This window comes from Tarenaya hassleriana, unplaced genomic scaffold, assembly GCF_000463585.1.
Source record: "Tarenaya hassleriana unplaced genomic scaffold, ASM46358v1 Cleome10, whole genome shotgun sequence".
Taxonomy (NCBI): domain Eukaryota; kingdom Viridiplantae; phylum Streptophyta; class Magnoliopsida; order Brassicales; family Cleomaceae; genus Tarenaya; species Tarenaya hassleriana.
The window spans coordinates 1,421,266-1,438,665 of record NW_010960188.1 but is presented as its reverse complement, the minus strand read 5'-3'; the positions used below and the strand labels follow the sequence as shown (position 1 = coordinate 1,438,665).

The following is a 17,400-nucleotide window of genomic DNA, read 5'->3' as shown; positions in this document are numbered from 1 at the left end:
TATTGAAAGAGAGGAAATTATTATTGACAGAATGTTATTTTAATTTTTCTATTTTTTCAATTATTTTATTTTAATACGGTGAGGGGATGGATCTAACGTGCGCCGGTAGTCCACTGGAGCCGAATCCTTCGTTTGATTTTCCCTCCATTGCGTGTGGGAACATAATAAACGTGACTTGTCCACGTAATTATTACAAGATTTGTATTTTGAAATTTAAATAAATGAATTAACAGCAACACTATTCCCATTTTTTATTAATTCTTTTAAAAAACCATATATTAATAAACCCAAATCGCTTCAATTTCACTTCGGCTTGTTTTTGCAAAACCAAACCGATTTGGACAAAACCCGGTTTATACCTGAACCAAAATATTACCAGTAAACCAAAACCATACCAACGATCACAAGGCACAAAATGATCAAATACTAACGAGTTATACGAACACACTGGAACCGAGTTTAACATAAGCACTAAATAGAAAACCGAGTTTTACATAAACATTAGATTAAAATGGAAAAAAGTTACACAACTCTTAAAAGAATTTCTCTAACTCTTACCATAAGAGAGAATACACCGGTCTAAAGGTAAAGACTTGGTTTAGAGAGGAGAGAACAGCAGAACCAATACACCACCGACTACTGATGCCACCCAGACCGGGACCAAGGCCGAAGCATAGTTCCCTCGAGCCGGTGCCGGTGCTAACCCATTGGATCCAGCTGATTCTGGCCCAGCGGCAGCACCTGGGGCGAGACCTGGTGCATGTATAAGACATAAAGACAGTCAAATCAAGACTACATAGCCAATCCAATCCAAGAAAACTGGTTCTTGCTTGCAACATTGCAGGAAGGGACATTGCATATAATTACAAACTCTTAAAAGGGTATGCAAAAGAAGAATCTACATCCCAATCTAAATTGAGAAAGAAACTAAATATAAAGTCTATGGAAAACATTAAGTCACGCATATTAAATGGAGGATTCGACAATCTTGATTCTTGTTCTATGAGAGTCGGTCAATGAATAACACATCCAAGATGGATGGCACAAGATAAGATATGGACATATCACATGTTTAATGGTCCCATGTGAAAACAACGCAATGATGAACATCAACCATGATTCTCGACTTACATTTCAGCATTATGGTTTTTGTGGCAACTGAAAGGACTTGACTCAATTCAATCAAAGCATAGAAATGATCAAGATTCTTGACTCCATTAAAGTCCCTGATTTCCAGGTCAATATGGTCTAACATTGCAAATCCCACTAAACAATCTCTTAAAGTTTAAGCCTTTTGGATGCCATCAGGAAATTGCAGAACAAACATTGGAACAAACCAATGAATACGATTCAATTTTTTTTATATGGGTAACAAGTTAAATCCAGATGGAAGATAAAGAACATTGGATGAACATACAAATGTCACATTGTAAATAAAAGATCAGATCAAATAAGGAAAGAGCCAAACCTGGCGCAGCAGCTGGAGGAGTAGACACTGCAAAAGAAAGCAAATACAAGCTTTGTTAGTCAGCAAAACGCCCAATAATAGCAATAATCTCTATCCGCTTCGGGAAAAAAATATATTATACTGCAGAGAGTAGGAAGCAAATTTGAAATTCCACAGATTTTCTGCAAGATTTTGAGAAGAACCCTCATAGATGTTAGTCATAATCCAGAAAGAGGTCAATCTCGAGCGAATAGAATTATGAGGAAGAAAAAATCCCAAACCAAGAACGACTATCGTTTCTCTAAACACATAAATCTAGAAGAGTTTAAACAAAAATCTCAAAATTCTATTCAAAATTTTTGAACCGGTATAAGGGAAACGCGAGGAGAAACATGAAGAAATGGGGATCTGAAGAAATCAACTCGAAAACCAACAAATAAAAAAAAAACGAGAAAAATCAGAGATCTACACAGGAAAAGGACACAAATACAGAGATAGAGAGATAGATCAAAGAGCCTCACATCCGCAGCTAGCAATGGAAGGAGCGTGTAAAAGCTTGCACGCGGCGGGAAGAGTAAGAGTCTTAGTGACGTTCAAGGTGACACCGAGCGAGGCGCTGCTCTTGAAGCCCTCGCAGAGACACTCGGCGTCGGTCCTAAGCACCGTCTTCAGACCGGAGCAGCACGAATCCTCCGGCTTCGCCACCGAGCTTCCGCTCGAGACGAACGTCAGACAATCCGCCATGTTCAGTATCAGCGTCGAGCAGTCGACCGCCGGCGCAGGAGCGGCGTGCTGGTGCGACGCTGCGAAGACAGGGGCGGAAGAAACCGAGAGAACGAAAACGGCGATGAGAGACATCGCCGCGGCGGAGGACCTGACGACGACGGCCATTGTCGATGTTCTACAGGTACCCGTTTAGAGTAGAGAGAGACTGTGTGTGGTAAAAATGGGAACTAACGGGTGAGGAGAGAGAGAGGCGGAGTTGTATCAGCACGTATATATGTATGTATATATTGGATATGAATGTGTATGGTTTGGGCCATAAGCCCAAAACGTAGTGAACCCAATAACACTACGCATGAAATCACCCCATAACTTCCAAAACTTTTCATATTGACCCCGTAAGAAACTAATGTTTGAACTAGTCCCTCCCCCTCAAGAAAATATCTCCAATTCTTCATGTCCTATTCGTTCCCTTGCTGTCGAATCGAAGGATGACACATTCAGTCATGCCATATTTGCTCATTGATTTCAATTCTTGTTACTGCTTGAATTTTGGTGCAAATATCAGGCTTTTTAAAAAACAATTATAAAGATGTGTTAAATGCAGAATTTTTTTTTTTCCAATGCGATAGATTTTCGTGATTAAAAAAACATTTTGGATATGGCCCTAAATCTTTGAAACGTTACAAAAGAGCCCCTGAGAAAACCAATTGTCATCATCTGCATGACCAATTCCGCGTTGATCATATATGTGATGATCCAAGGGTGTAATGTGTATATATACCAATAACTTATTTATTCCATGAAAGATTGCACACGACAGCAGAAATAACAGTAGCACAATTACAAAAGTAATTACAATTGGAAAAACAATAACCAAACCACAAAATGCTTTAACCAGCTTATTAACCACATTATTACTGTTAACCAAAGGAGTTTAGCCTTTTTGTGAACTAATTAGCAGCTGAGCAAACCCTGCGAATTTCACCGTCAGATCCAGTCTTCACTTCAATGAGACTCATCTTGGTCATGGAACTCGCAAACTGCGGTCCGAATCTGAGGGTCGGTCGACGCAGCCCCAAGAAACGTTCGATGACGGCTCTGGTCTCGGGGTCTGACCACAGGACCTGGTCGGACTGTAGGACTCCACGCCCCGACCTCACGTTCGTGAAGAACGACGTGTCGAACCGGCCCTCGCTCCCAGTGTCAAGAGCCACTCTCCTCGTTGCGTCGCCGTTGAGGGGACACTGAGCTTGAATCTGCGGCACGAATCTGGGGTTGATCGACGGGTCAGGGCTCCCTGTGTTGTTGAAGTTGAAGAACCTGTTTCTAACCACACCGCACCCTGCGGTTCCTAGTGTGTGCCCTCCTGGTTAACCGGAAAAAGGAATTCGGTTAGCGATTCTTCTTACATTATTTGTATATCTAAGCATATATATACATATGATTGTATGTGTGGAAATATACCAACGAGGGTGACGAGATCTACGGTGTTGAGATTCTTAGCTGCGAAATCCTGCTTCTGAACGGGGACGGGATCGAACGGGCTAGGCAAGTCCACGTCCGAGACTTGCGAGATTCGGCCATCGAGGCGTCCCAACGGCACCGGCCACGTCGGTCCCCCTGTCTGCATGACGTACCAAACATCTTATATATATCTCGGGTAAACATTTAACCAACTACTATATTTACTTAAGATGTCTATTAAAAATCCATTCACGTACGTATATATAACATACAATACAATAATACATGCGCATAACTTCATGAAGTAAATGTTACACTTTTATAGGTAATCATCTTTACCAAGAAGACGACGTCACGAGCAGCGAGGGCGAGGATATCGGCACAAGAAACAGTGTTGGGACAAGCGGATTCGAGCTGAGTCTTGGCGTCGTCGATGACTTCGAACCCTCTCAGCGTGAGGTTCGGCACGGCGGTTCTCTCAGAGTTCGGACCGGCGATCAGGACCGAGCCATCGCAGCCGTGGACAAAGCAGTCGTGGAAATGCATACGCAATATTTTCGGTGCGATCCCACGGTCGGATTGAAGGTGAGACCGAACCACCGATCGCACTATTCCCTCTACGTTTCTGCAGGTTGACCCGTAGAACCCAACCCTCGGCCGGCCACGGCCACGGCCACGCCCAAAGCCCTGGACCTACAGAGGTTGCCCCATGTCGCTTGGAGAGTTTACTTCTGTCTGGAGCAAGAATTAATGAAACATGTGCAAATTGGGGCATCGGAAACCCAAGAGCCTGCCATTGGGTGATGCTGTCAGCATGAACTTAAATTTTTCATTTCATCCCGAGAAACGTTATGAGAACAAAACGAATTTTAAAAACACGAGCCATTTTTATTTGTTAGATATTATGATTCTTGGACACGAGTTGTTGTGTGTTTTGAGTTGGTGTGGTTTTAAGGGTTTATATAGTTGTGGGGAAATTGTCAAATGTCACATTAGATGCCATAAAACAACGTGGTGGGACATACGACACCGACATTAATTTATCGGAATCTGTTTAATGTTCGAGTTTTTTTATTTTTTGATTAATCATTAGTTTGGATTAAGCGGCGGTGGGTCCATTTTTATACATAGAAATAAGCATTTCTATCATTTTTTAGTTAAGGATACATAATTATGCTATTGCCCCGACTCCTCCTCCACAATTCCGAAATTGATGATTTTTTTTTTTTACGAAATTGGGAGCAAGCCATATCATTAAAATATGAACAAGTTAAGCTAATTTTGTGGAACCTTTTGAATAATTGTCAAGAGAAATCCTACGAACCGAGAATCATTTGAGATCGGGACATTTGGAAATTGTAAGAATAATTAATTATAATGTTTTTGGTCAGCTTTTACTTTGTATAATCATCTATGGGAATATAACGAGAAGAGTTGACTTTTTATGGGAGGAGGAATAATTCCTCACGTAAATACTTTCATGTCTAATTTAAAATTAGTTCGACACGCTTCTCCTTTTGACATTCAATTATTATTATTATTATTATGATTATTATTATTATTATTATTATTATTATTATTATTATTATTATTATTATTATTATTATTATTATTATTATTATGCCATGTAAAAACCTTAAAATTTGCATGCACGCATTATGGAAGGTGTAATGCCTAATGATGTGCTAATTAATAAATTCATCGGTAACTCAATTAATTAGTTAAAATTAAGAATTGCTTCGTTACCATTTTTGAACTTTAAATTACTTCCTCTCTGTACGTATATACTAAATACATACGGAATAAAAAAAATGTCGTACTTTTGTGTGAACAATTATATATATATATAAACGATTATCTGCATATTGAACGGGTCACAAGCTATGCCACGTTCAGTGATAATGGATCCATGCATGTCTCTTGTAAACACTACGTACAATTCATTGTTATATTTATGGAATGGTACGGTATTCATTGTACTATATATATATATATATCATATATGTCGATTAATCATGTTAGGACAATGCAACTGGCCCAATTGATATTTGAACGAATACATATATCTGACACGTTTAGAAAGAATCAGTACAAAATTCAAAGAATCAACGCGAATATATATATATAATATGCGGCCGATGTCACGGGAATTGTTAAGTTTGAATTCAAGATAACAGAGAGGCTTGGGATAAAGATAACGATGTTTAATGACGAGAGTTGAATTCCGTATTCATTAATTATTAGTATTCCAATTGGTGACAGCGAGTTGACCGACCAAGATGTTAAAAAAAAATAGTTGTATAAAAAAAAATATTTCAATTCGAATTCCTCTATCGTATATATATATGTGTGGGGGGGGGGTACAAAAAAAATATAGAATAAATAATTTATAACATGGACCTCTAGAGAAAAAAATTAGGAAAAAAAATAAAACAGATCTAAAATTTATAAATTCTTTTAGAACGCTAACAAACTTCAAATAGTTCAATTAATTATTCAAAATTAATTAAAAATAAATATTCTAATACTTATGAACTATGAGATACACACCATGCATATACATATACACATAAATTAAAGATACTATATATTAATCACAATTGATAGTACTGCATGATATCCTTCTTCCATGCAACAATTACACGAGGGATATACAGTAACAATAGTTACAATTACAACTGCTTCCAATTAAACCAAATTTCCCGACAAAAACAAAACCAAGTACAATTATTGCAAGCTCTGTGCACAGATTATTGTCTGATTCCGACATTTTATTTCACACGAAGCAACTTAATTATACACTTAACCGTAACCCACGCTTAAAAAGGAGTCTTTGACCCTCGATCACTAATTAACCGCGGAGCAAACCCTACGAATTTCACCGTCAGAACCCGTCTTAACCTCGACGAGACTCATCTTGGTCATGGACCTCCCGAACTCCGGCCCGAACAGAAGGATCGGTAGCCGTAGACCCAAGAAACGCTCGACGATTGCTCGGGTCTCGGGGTCGGACCAAAGGGCCTGGTCCGAGAATAAGACTCCTCGGCCAGACCTCAGGTTCTGTAAGAAGGAGGTGTCGAATCTGTCGACGCTTCCAGTGTCGAGAGGCACTCGCACGGTCGCATCGCCGTTGAGGGGACACTGAGATTGTATCTGTGGAACGAAGGTCGGGTTGATGGCTGGGTCGGGGCTGCCGGTGTTGTTGAAGTTGAAGAACCTGTTCCTGAACACACCGCACCCTGCTGTTCCTAGTGTGTGTCCGCCTGATCGAACCACAAAGCTGAATCTCTCAGATTGAAAACTATATATGTATATATATATTTGATTGCCATTATAACGTAGAAGAAATCTTTCATTACCATTAATGAACACGTTATTATTATTATTATTATTATTATTATTAGAGTCCGGTTCAAGCGGATTTGGTGTAGTCAGTATATTAAAAACAGTGTCTTTGTGTTTTAACTCATTTGATTTGATGAATAGTAAGATAAATTGTTCCAAATCCATTTCCGTATATATATACACACACACACGGGGGGGGTTTACATACCGACGAGGGTGACGAGATCTTGAGTGTTGAGATTTTTAGCAGCGAAGTCCTGCTTCTGAACCGGGACGGGGTCGGATGGGGCAGGCAAGTTCACGTCCGACGCCTGCGAGATTCTCCCGTCCAGTCGTCCCAGTGGCACCGCCCACGTTGTCCCCCCGGTCTGCATGAGGTAACGTGTAAATACATATATATCATATGATAGAAATTTACAAAGAAAGTTTTTTGTTTTTAACAAGAAACACGATTGCACTAATAAACGTCTAAGTATGCGTTTATATAACATTTCTATGCTTTTAACAATAATCTTTACCAATAAGACGACGTCACGAGCAGCGAGGGCGAGGATGTCAGCACAAGAGACAGTGTTCGGACAAGATGCCTCGAGCTGAGTCTTGGCGTCGTCTATCACTTCGAACCCTCTCAACGAGAGGTTCGGCACGGCTGTTCTCTCGGAGTTCGAACCGGCGATGAGGACCGAGCCGTCACAGCCGCGGACGAAGCAGTCGTGGAAATGCATACGCAATATCCCCGGTGCGATCCGACGGTCCGATTGCAGGTGAGACCGGACCACTGAACGCACTATGGACTCAACGTTCGGGCAGCTCGACAAGTAGAACCCGACCCGTGGCCGAGGCAACTGACCAGCCGCGGCCGTAACCATAACCATAACCATAAACGTTATGAGTACGTATCCCGAATTGTATGCACGATCCATGTCGTCTTATTTTATTATAAATGTTATTATTACGACTTCGTTTTTGGAGTGGTGACTGGTGAGTGCGTGTGTATATATAATGGATAAAAGGTCAACGATTACGAGGAGTTTAGTCAACAATGTCGGCTATTTTTATAAGAGAGCACTCTTCGGAATCTTTTTAACGTTAATCTCCTCTTATTAGTTGTTAATCTGGATTAAGGTATTAATGAGTGGATCCTCATCGACCATACAAATACACCTATATACATATAGAATATATATTATCCATGCATGCTGTATTAGTTCTCGAGACAAATTGGACGTACAGATCAAGTCGATTAAATTCAACAAGGTTTCGTTATTTCATGTTATTAAAATGATTTATTTGGTTTTCATATATATTATCTACGCTGTATTTGTTCTCGAGCCAGATCATTGAACGTGCAGAAGTCGATTAAATTCAACAAGGTTTCGTTATTTTGTGAAATTTGCTTACAAGAAATCACGTTCTAGAATGTTAATGGAACTGGAAGATTTTAAATAACATGTAACGTTATATTATAATCTTTTATTCGTTGACAAATGTTTGTCTATATGTGACCCATAGAATTTTCTACCTGTTTCACGTTCTAATAACAAAAAAAAAATGATATTATTCTCTTTTTTCTTAATACATATATGGCCCATTTTTTGTTCTTATTAGGGTTAATTTTCAAACATGTTGAAATTTTTTCCGAAAATAAGATAGAATGTTCACAACGTGCATGGTGGATGGATACCCATATATGCATTATTGATTAAGATAACAAAAAATACGATATTATGGCTTAATAAAGTACCCTCCTTAATCCATATATTAGTTAGCTACAGCTGTCATGTTTATAAAATAATAATTACGTTTTGTACGACCATTGAATTGCAAGTGGTAACTATAATATAACACATACGAAAGAAAACTAACTACGTATAATATATATATATATATATATATATATATATATATATATATATAGAGAGAGAGAGAGAGAGAGAAAATATAGTGTGTGTGTGTATATATATATATATACTGAGTCGATGAAAGAAAAATAGAGGGATTATTCTTGAGAAGAACCTAATCTTATGCTGATTCAATGGTCGGTTACAAGTCTTGTCTTCACATTTGGATTGGATGTGTATATATATATATATAGAGGATAATGGGACCAATAATACGTGTGATTCCATCCGTATCAGATAAGACTCATGCATGGGTGTAGATGACTTTTTTTTTCTTCATGTTATTATTAAAGTGATTTTATTAATTTGGTTTTTTTACTCATCTACTCCCACTTTGAGCCATTAACGCCATCCCCTTTGATGATGGTCCAACCTATATTCTTTAAAATGTGTTTTCAGTTCATCAAAATTAATTTATGCAGAAAGTTAACAAATTATAGGGCAATGATTAATTATAAAATCACGTAAAATTTCCATAATTTCGACTAAAAATTAATATGGATTACAAAACCCTAATATTTTGACAATTAGTGTTATTGCAAGTTGAACTTAGGGGTCCTTCTCATAGAATAATTAAGGACATTTGGTTGATTAGTGGTTAATGTTCGTAGCATAATACATTAAATTGATGGGTATACGTATGATGTACATACATACATACATACATACATACATACAAGAGTAATTATCTGTGTTTCTCACATGGATAATTTTTCCAGTATCATTTTCTAAAATCAATAACATGTCTAATTATAAAATACGAAAACAAATCATATGTATTCGTTACTGTTTATTGACACCACTTGCGAATTAACTTTTTCTGTTTTTTTTTTTGTGTGTTTGGTGGTAGAATGTTGATCCAAAAAATAAATAAATAAATAAAAAGAAGGGAATAAAGATAAAGAATTATTTATATATATATATTGTATTTGTGTAGATCGTTATTTTTCATGAATCCAGCTATAATACATATATATATATATATATGTGTGTGTGTGATCAAATTATTAAATTACTTGATAACTTATGTAACTATCTTGCTTGTTTGTTTTCAAAAAGTCTTCTAAGATGTTGTCACATATATTTTTTTTTTGGCTGAATGCGATTATTGTCACACACACACACACATATATACTATGAAATCACCGTTACGTCGAGTCGGTCCAGATGGCAACACGATTTGGAATAAATTACACATATAACCATTCGATAATTGATTAATGTGATCAAGACATATATATTATAATTAATTTAGATATACATACACTAACATGTTTTGTCACACTATTTATAAACAAATGTGAGATATTCATTTTTGGATTAGTCAATGTAAGTCGTCGCATATATATATATATACATGTATATATATGTATATGCGCATATTGCGTAGTTTGAAAAAAATCAAGAATGTTAGGGGACTGTTGCATCGGACCAATAACATTCTAAAGACGCGTGAAGAACCGCGTCATTTGATATTTATGCAAAACTGGAATTTAAATAAATAATATAGTTTTTTTTTAAATTCATAATTTCATATTTCTATAAGTAATAATAAATTAAAATTTAATAACGATTTAGTTATATAAAAAACATTTTAAATAGTTTCGGTAATATGATAAGTGATACAACAATGCAACATGTTCACAATTTTCAAATTTGGACTCCATCTATTTTATGAATATTTACAACTATTATAAAACTATAATCTTTTTATAAATTTCTTTCACGGGTTTAACAGTTTTACTTTCATATCTTTGTATATATGCATAAATTATATATAGCTAGTTTGTTAAGAATGCTGTTAATAGTTCTTGTTATACTTATGATTTTTATCAGTTTTTTCAACCATGCCAATATATTCATATCTTAGTGATTATTCACACAATGTTAATTTAGAATATGCAATTGTGAATGATCACAATTAATGCATATGTAATTATTTTTATTTCTAGATAATAAAAATTATTTTTATTTCTAGATAATAAAAAACCTATCTTAATTGGTATATATAGTAAAAAAAAATTGGAATGGAACCGAAGCCAAAATTTTAAAATTAAAATAATATCAATGAACCAAAGTTGGATTTTTATATATTAATAATTACTGATGAAATTTATAAAGTTTACTATTATAATAATGGACAGTCGCATAAAATAAGATATATTATATATATATAGGTATATAATCCCGTCAATTCTTATATGAACTATTCGTGACAATACATTTATTACATCGTAAAAAGGAATAATATAATATACATTATAATGCAAGGTGAAATAAATTATATATTATTTTTTTTACCATATTTTCTTCATGTTTTTCGTTGATTTTGAGTGTGACTATCATTTCATAGAATCCTAAGCTATATTTTCTCCCTCTCTTTTTGTAAATAAAAGATAATTGCACTAAATTAAATCTAATAATTGGTTAAATATAATGAAACATCTTGTTTATTAATTTAATTGTCGGTCAAAACAATAATAAATGGTTTTTCTTCGTCTGATTCTCAGATTATGTCTCGAAGATGACGTTATGGGTGTATCTTATGGTCCGAATGTCCCTACAGAGCACCGAGTGAATAAACTTTTCGTTACTCGTGACCGTTTCTACATGTTCGAGATCAACAGGGATGACATAGACTATCCAAACATAATTGTTTGGGTTGTACACGAAAGCAAAAACAAGAACTTTATTGCAATTTGGAGCAAATGGATCTCGTTAAACATCAATGACTTTGGATTGTCTAGAGATACTTGAGCGATTGACAGACTTATTGTAGGATGCATGACAAAATATTCAGAATTGCTCGTAAGATTCTACAACATATATGATAACATTTTAAAAATAATATTTGCAAAAAATAATATATACTTAATTTTAAATATAATAAAATTTTATTATATATGTTAATTATATATATGTTTTCTATTCAAAATGTTTACATTGTTATAATAAATTTAATATAATTTTTTTTTGAGTTATTTAGATATTTGATGGGTTTTTTTTTTATTAAAACTAATAGTAAGTAATTTTTATTACAAATTTTAAGTGAAATATTGTTTTTGAATAAATTAGACCTTTTATGGGTTATTTTGCTAAAAAATTAATTATTGATGAGTTTTTTTTAACAAATTCAAAGTACAAATATTTTTTTTGTAAATAAGATAGTCGATGTTTTTTAATTTAGCCTAAAAATTAATAATTGAATACGAAGAAGACATTGTTCACAAGGCTAGACCTTGAGAAGTGGTCTTCAGATTGTGGCGACATTCTTTTGAAGCTTTAGATTTGTCGTGAAAATTGTAAAGTAAAGTTATGAGAGTAGTTAACAAAACAAATTCATTGAGTAACTTATTTTTTGCCCATAAAAGTATGTATTAATTGTTATAAAAGTTATTATAGATACGTTTTTATGATTCTATGCAGAGAAGAAATGAATATCCTGTATGTGGTATTGATGTGTATATGAGTGTTTTAATGTAATAAACAAAAGGGTATTATTGAATGTTGTAGAAAATAAGTATCAAGTCTTGAAGACGAAGATAAAGAAACGCGTGCACAACAAATGCAAAAAAATAGTTTCAGATTGTTTATTGAGACAATCCATCAAATCAGATCAATTCCCACGTACCAGCCTAATTGTACCGTACCGAGGTTGAGTTTAAAAAAAATGGGAACCCTAAAATCTTGGAATAGTTTTTTTATATATAAATTCGTATTTAACTATAAATTAGGGTTCCAAAATTCCTATAGTAAAAACTCTTTTCTTCTAAAGGTGGAAGCAAATCAGAGCGAGGAAGCAAACCCTAGGAAGATTCTTCCATGGATTCAGGTAAGATCTTCGTATGTGTTTTATATTAATTATGAATTAATAAAAATTTAAAATTACATGATGTCACAATCTGGAAGGAAGACTCTAAAACTGACAATGAACGAAGTCCCTTACGATTTGGTCGAAGAAATACTGGCAAAGTGCCGATGAATTACTTATTATGGTTCAGATGCGTATATAAACGACGAAGATCATTGATCGAAGACTTGGCATGTTCCATACAAAAGTTACTTTCCTACGCGCATTGTGATTCAGCGATTGACACATACCCAAAGATAGTCTACGAACACAATCGCCTCGGCAAGGGAACCAAGATGCTCGACATCGATTACCCTATCGAAGATTGGTTTCATGGTCCATATCCGTACGAGGTAAACTCCACCTTGGACCAACATGTTTGAAAATCAATAATTATGTTTTGATATAATCAGACAATCATTATAAGGGGTATAAAAGTATTGACCATATCGCTACATTAATGGAACGCCTTTTTGAATTTCGTTACTGTATATACCATAGAGTTAATATGCCAATCACTATTATGGGATTTGGATGTTCGTGTGTTCAACACGCTTACCACTTTGGGCATTTATATGTATATAGATGTATATACGGATGATATCTTTCCGAGATTTAGAGATAGACCATGATTTTATCATTCCGACAAATTTTGAAGTCCTGAAATAGACGGATAAACTGGTAAAAGATAGGGCAAAACTCCTCGAATATCCATTCCAGGGGTGGACTTGCGGGTTATAAAAAAAATTCTTACCACCACCAACCAAACCATTGAAACCTCTGTTGGAGGTGGAATCTTACAACTTCAGAATCTTTCTCCGCAACTAAATAGGAATGGGCAGAGATATATTCCAATTTACCAAACTGTTTAATTGTCAACATCGTCGTAACATAAGGATCTCTGAAATATCATCAACAGGACCTCAGCTCGGTGTATAGTATAGCTAAGCAGCTCCTCCGTCTTCTGCGTTAAGAGCCACAATGGGTTAAGTCTCCTTTCTCTACAGAGAAGAACAGACGACAGAACAATGAGAGGGAGAAGTTACCTCCGCCCTCAGATGGAGCACATGGAGATTTCCGGTACCGAGTTTGTTGCCGCGTTGGCTGCAAAACCGACGAGATTTTTCCTTTCTAACATACCCATATTCAAAAAAGTTTTAAACTTTTAAAGGAACGATTACTTATCGAAGAGGCCAGTGACTTGCTTCTGAAGTGTTTTTATCACTGTCAGATTATGAGTGTATCCTCGAGAATCGGCTAAACCGAATGTCCGAGCTCATACCTGTAACTTTGGGCGAAGCGCTTCTAGCGGTCCTTTTGGTTTCTCAGCTCCTTGCTGTTAAGAAATCAAACACCAGATTGCATTGCACACTGTATGTAGCTGATAACAAAAGCTCAGCCAAAAAACTGACAGAGGCAAACAATGATGTAAGAGAAAAACCTTTCCAAGAGCCCAGTCTGCAGAATCAAAGTAAGCTCGCTCATGGTCCTGAAAAAGAAAGCTCAACAAGGTTAATCGTTCCCGAGTGAAACCCTGTTCTCTTTAGATCAAACCCTACGAGAGACTACTTACCTTGGAAATCAGCGGTGGCCTCTTTGGCTTGATTCCTCCGTACTTTTTGTTTACAGCTGCCTCCTACATAAAGCATTACACACAGCTAATCTCACACAAGAGCTTCCAAGAGGGAAAGAAGAAAACCATATATGTAGGTCATCTATATATGCAGCTGGCATTATATGAAGTTTGGGAATTGGAACAAAATGGGGCCTTTACAACCTCCTCCTGAGACGATGGCATGGATTTCTCAGCCTCATCAGTGATGGTTCCTTCTACCCCTTGCAGTTTGAGATCCTCTGTGCCAGACATTATAGATGATGTTATACGCTACTCACCCCGAATTCTGCAGAAGTATACACACTACTTGTTATAACACAGTATTAGCAGAGAACAGAATGAAATCTGACTCGGGGGTCGATCAAGGAACTGCAGGAAAGATGAGCAAAGATCATTGAATCTGTTGACCAAACATACCAATTCCACAATATCTTGAACAAGCATAAGAAAATGTCGGCATGTCCCAGATTTTTCGGGAATAAGAACATCATTGTGCGACAGAAGCACTAATTCATTCTACAAATCCGATGATCAAATCAATTCTCAAGTTCAATAAATCTCAACCAACATCAAGATGCGGAGACGGAGCGTCGGATCTTCACAGGAAGAATAAAACGCTGCCACGATTTCAGATCAAAGCCTTAAAATCCAGAAGGACAGAGACATAAGACCGGACCACACAATTTAAGGCGAAGCAGACAGACATTGTCGGAAGCGAAATCAGATAAAATCAAATCATGGAAACAGAGAGATCCGAACCAAGAACCAGACAGCAAGTGTTGGTAGAGCGACAAAAGCGAATCAAGAATCACAGAGAAGGAGAAGATGCACGTACCAGGAGGAAGAGGAGCCTCTGTCTTGTTCGGTGGATCGCGGAATAGACTAGGAGGGATATGATTGCGAACACAACTCCTCCAAGTAAGAACGCGGCGGGAGGGGCAGACTGGTAATTATATTTAAAACCGAGGGTAAACTTCTTTCACCAAAATTCATTAGATCCGTTAATGAATGACACAAGATTACCGTCGCCCTTGTTCTCTGTTGATCAATGTTTCGTACGAAAATCAAATCAAACAGATTGGTCGGATTATATTTTATTTTAATGAAATCTCACGTGGAATCAGATTCGAATTTTCTTTTTGAAAATCGAGTAGAATTCAAACCAATCCTGTAAAGAAAAACTAATAATTTCTATAATAATCCGTTGAACCAAAATCAGGGTAAATATCCAACTACAAAATATATTGAAGACAAAAAAAGATTGTTTCCAAGACTCAAATGTCAAATCTCTAACCTGTAGCCAAAGTTTCCCTTCATTTTATGTGATAATACACGAATAAAAAATTACTTGTAAATTTTAATCAAACGAATTGATATTCCAAAGGCACATCATAAGATTCATAGATCCATCATCTCCTTGAACATGTCTGAAACTGAAACAAAACTAAGAAGAAAGAAGACAGGCAGAGATTGATACTGAGACAAAAACTTTTGGTAAAAAAGATCAACGGAGCCTCCTGGCTTCGCGCTCGGACTCGAGGAGGGTGAGGACGTCGCCCTCACGGACAGGGCCTTTGACGTTCCTCATGATGTAACGATCCGAATCAGTGAACTTCACTCTGACCTGAGTGACCTGACCACGCGATCCCGTCCTCCCCATCACCTTCACCACCACTGCATGCTTTATCTGTGAATCCATCCTTCCTGCCCAACTGATCTTTCAGACTTGTACAACTTGCGATGCAAATTATGTTTGAATGTTCAATCATAACCCTAAAAACCCTAGAGCTAACAACAAAGCAGTCAACTAGGAGCCTAATGCTGAATACGAGAATCTGAATACAAAAGATGCCATAATGCCGTTTGCGAAGAACGTGTCTCCACAAGATGCGATTCATCTCTGCTCCACAATCCGCATTGCACATGGCAAATCCAAATCACAAACCAGGAAATCACCCAACCCAAGTAATGCAAACCCAGTTCTACAAGTGACTGCTCGTATCATCCTAATCTGGGAACGAAAGAGAATCCGAGATCTAAAACCCCTAAATGTTCCGAAAATTAAACCTCAGAATCGTAAATTGACATTCAGATTGTGAACATCTGATTCAGAACGCAAACCACAAGATTGAAGCCGAAAACGATCTGAGAAGATTGTGACGGAACAACCGGTGTACGAGGAACACATAAAACCAATTTATGTAGCCAAAAATTTAGAGATAAAACAGCGAGCGAACCTGAAACGGAGACGGCGGCCGCCCTGGGAGCTCTGGGGCAAACTGAGTTAACAGATAAAACCCTAACTTTGGATGGCAAGACTTCTTCGTTCATCGATTTCCCAGTTAGTTACATTATATAGTCTCGACGTGAAGCTAACGTGCGCATGAGAGATCAATGGGCCAGACTTAGCTCTTAGTTGGGCTTTCTAAGGTGGGCTTTGAAGTCCAAGGACTCCAATTGTTTTTTTTTTAACGTCGGCGACGTGGAGCAATAAAATCGAATTATTCCTTCGTCACTTGTAATAAAACAATACGCATATATCACCGATATTTGATTAGCTTAAGTTATCCAAGGGTGGGTCCCACTGCATTGCATTAGACAACATCAAGGAAACATCAAAACTCTATACATTACATTAGAAATGAACAAAAACATCAAGGAAACATCGTCCTCTGAGCTTCTGGTGCAGAAAGTGAAGATTAGATCCTAAGTTTACGATTCATTGCGCAGTCATATACCCTGGGGAGCTTGCGGAAGCGCAAAAACCACAAGAGACTTTGGAGAGAGAGAGAAAAAAAAAGGCGGAATTATTACAGAACAGTAAAGATCCCTTATCTACAAAATGTCTGGAGAGTCTGTCACCAAAATGAAACACTCACTGTTATGACCCCTGGTTCAAACCGACAATGAGTTATAATCAGGTAAATCTTCAGGAAACGTCAAGCGAATGCTGTGGTTCTGTTGCACAAAAGGAAGTGGATTCCATGGAACCTTTTTGGTAACTAACCTGCCACCGTTCGAGCCAACTGAGATCGGTGGTTGAACCTCGGCA

The 17,400-nt window shown here is 36.8% G+C and overlaps 6 protein-coding genes across 12 annotated transcripts in view; all 6 read right to left on the bottom strand.

Moving 5' to 3' along the window:
• Positions 1-413: 413 nt before the first annotated feature.
• On the bottom strand, positions 414-2,421 carry LOC104800029 (non-specific lipid-transfer protein-like protein At5g64080). The gene is made up of 3 exons (XM_010522730.1): positions 1,969-2,421; positions 1,469-1,495; positions 414-753 (listed from the first exon to the last, which is right to left on the bottom strand). Exons 1-3 carry the CDS (start codon positions 2,336-2,338, stop codon positions 599-601), a joined length of 552 nt encoding a protein of 183 aa, XP_010521032.1. The 5' UTR covers positions 2,339-2,421; the 3' UTR covers positions 414-598.
• Positions 2,422-2,949: 528 nt separating this feature from the next.
• LOC104804576 (peroxidase 69-like) lies at positions 2,950-4,434 on the bottom strand. The gene is made up of 4 exons (XM_010528891.1): positions 4,420-4,434; positions 3,977-4,330; positions 3,638-3,797; positions 2,950-3,539 (listed from the first exon to the last, which is right to left on the bottom strand). The coding sequence occupies exons 1-4, from the start codon at positions 4,432-4,434 to the stop codon at positions 3,124-3,126; spliced, it is 945 nt and encodes a 314-aa protein (XP_010527193.1). The 3' UTR covers positions 2,950-3,123.
• A 1,913-nt stretch (positions 4,435-6,347) lies between these two features.
• LOC104800021 (peroxidase 69-like) lies at positions 6,348-7,933 on the bottom strand. Its single transcript, XM_010522724.1, has 3 exons — positions 7,501-7,933; positions 7,191-7,350; positions 6,348-6,900 (listed from the first exon to the last, which is right to left on the bottom strand). The coding sequence occupies exons 1-3, from the start codon at positions 7,903-7,905 to the stop codon at positions 6,485-6,487; spliced, it is 981 nt and encodes a 326-aa protein (XP_010521026.1). The 5' UTR covers positions 7,906-7,933; the 3' UTR covers positions 6,348-6,484.
• A 5,500-nt stretch (positions 7,934-13,433) lies between these two features.
• Positions 13,434-15,291, bottom strand: LOC104800017. Its single transcript, XM_010522719.1, has 7 exons — positions 15,184-15,291; positions 14,511-14,634; positions 14,307-14,369; positions 14,175-14,222; positions 14,016-14,069; positions 13,780-13,837; positions 13,434-13,697 (listed from the first exon to the last, which is right to left on the bottom strand). Exons 2-7 carry the CDS (start codon positions 14,598-14,600, stop codon positions 13,678-13,680), a joined length of 333 nt encoding a protein of 110 aa, XP_010521021.1. The 5' UTR covers positions 14,601-14,634; positions 15,184-15,291; the 3' UTR covers positions 13,434-13,677.
• Positions 15,292-15,683: 392 nt separating this feature from the next.
• LOC104799999 (40S ribosomal protein S28-1) lies at positions 15,684-16,694 on the bottom strand. Of its 3 annotated transcripts, none has more exons than XM_010522700.1 (2): positions 16,586-16,694; positions 15,684-16,052 (listed from the first exon to the last, which is right to left on the bottom strand). In XM_010522700.1, exons 1-2 carry the CDS (start codon positions 16,677-16,679, stop codon positions 15,853-15,855), a joined length of 294 nt encoding a protein of 97 aa, XP_010521002.1. In that variant the 5' UTR covers positions 16,680-16,694; the 3' UTR covers positions 15,684-15,852. The 3 variants fall into 3 exon arrangements, with proteins under 3 accessions (XP_010521002.1, XP_010521014.1, XP_010521008.1); XM_010522712.1 differs by having other exon boundaries at positions 15,684-16,048; positions 16,586-16,666; XM_010522706.1 differs by having other exon boundaries at positions 15,684-16,060; positions 16,586-16,665.
• A 263-nt stretch (positions 16,695-16,957) lies between these two features.
• Positions 16,958-17,400, bottom strand: part of LOC104799974 (protein LNK1) — a 5,704-nt gene continuing 5,261 nt past the window's right edge. For 4 of the 5 annotated variants that reach the window (XM_010522686.1, XM_010522674.1, XM_010522688.1 and 1 more), the window contains one exon: positions 16,958-17,400. The gene's annotated coding sequence lies outside the window, so the exon portion shown is untranslated. The other variant, XM_010522681.1, reaches the window with a different exon arrangement.

Excerpts from the sequence above, each read along its gene's own strand:
- LOC104800029 (XM_010522730.1), bottom strand. The coding sequence starts at position 2,338 with ATGGCCGTCGTCGTCAGGTCCTCCGCCGCGGCGATGTCTCTCATCGCC. Across the intron at positions 1,496-1,968 it reads TTCCATTGCTAGCTGCGGAT|TGTCTACTCCTCCAGCTGCT; the intron begins GTGAGGCTCTTT and ends TTTCTTTTGCAG. Across the intron at positions 754-1,468 it reads TCCTCCAGCTGCTGCGCCAG|GTCTCGCCCCAGGTGCTGCC; the intron begins GTTTGGCTCTTT and ends TACATGCACCAG.
- LOC104804576 (XM_010528891.1), bottom strand. Across the intron at positions 3,798-3,976 it reads CTCGTGACGTCGTCTTCTTG|ACAGGGGGACCGACGTGGCC; the intron begins GTAAAGATGATT and ends TACGTCATGCAG. Across the intron at positions 3,540-3,637 it reads AGATCTCGTCACCCTCGTTG|GAGGGCACACACTAGGAACC; the intron begins GTATATTTCCAC and ends CCGGTTAACCAG.
- LOC104800021 (XM_010522724.1), bottom strand. The coding sequence starts at position 7,905 with ATGGATCGTGCATACAATTCGGGATACGTACTCATAACGTTTATGGTT. Across the intron at positions 7,351-7,500 it reads CTCGTGACGTCGTCTTATTG|ACCGGGGGGACAACGTGGGC; the intron begins GTAAAGATTATT and ends TACCTCATGCAG. Across the intron at positions 6,901-7,190 it reads AGATCTCGTCACCCTCGTCG|GCGGACACACACTAGGAACA; the intron begins GTATGTAAACCC and ends TGGTTCGATCAG.
- LOC104800017 (XM_010522719.1), bottom strand. The coding sequence starts at position 14,600 with ATGTCTGGCACAGAGGATCTCAAACTGCAAGGGGTAGAAGGAACCATC. Across the intron at positions 14,223-14,306 it reads GGCCACCGCTGATTTCCAAG|GACCATGAGCGAGCTTACTT; the intron begins GTAAGTAGTCTC and ends TTTCTTTTTCAG. Across the intron at positions 13,698-13,779 it reads TGCTCCATCTGAGGGCGGAG|AAGACGGAGGAGCTGCTTAG; the intron begins GTAACTTCTCCC and ends CTCTTAACGCAG.
- LOC104799999 (XM_010522700.1), bottom strand. The coding sequence starts at position 16,679 with ATGAACGAAGAAGTCTTGCCATCCAAAGTTAGGGTTTTATCTGTTAAC. Across the intron at positions 16,053-16,585 it reads GGCCGCCGTCTCCGTTTCAG|GAAGGATGGATTCACAGATA; the intron begins GTTCGCTCGCTG and ends TCAGTTGGGCAG.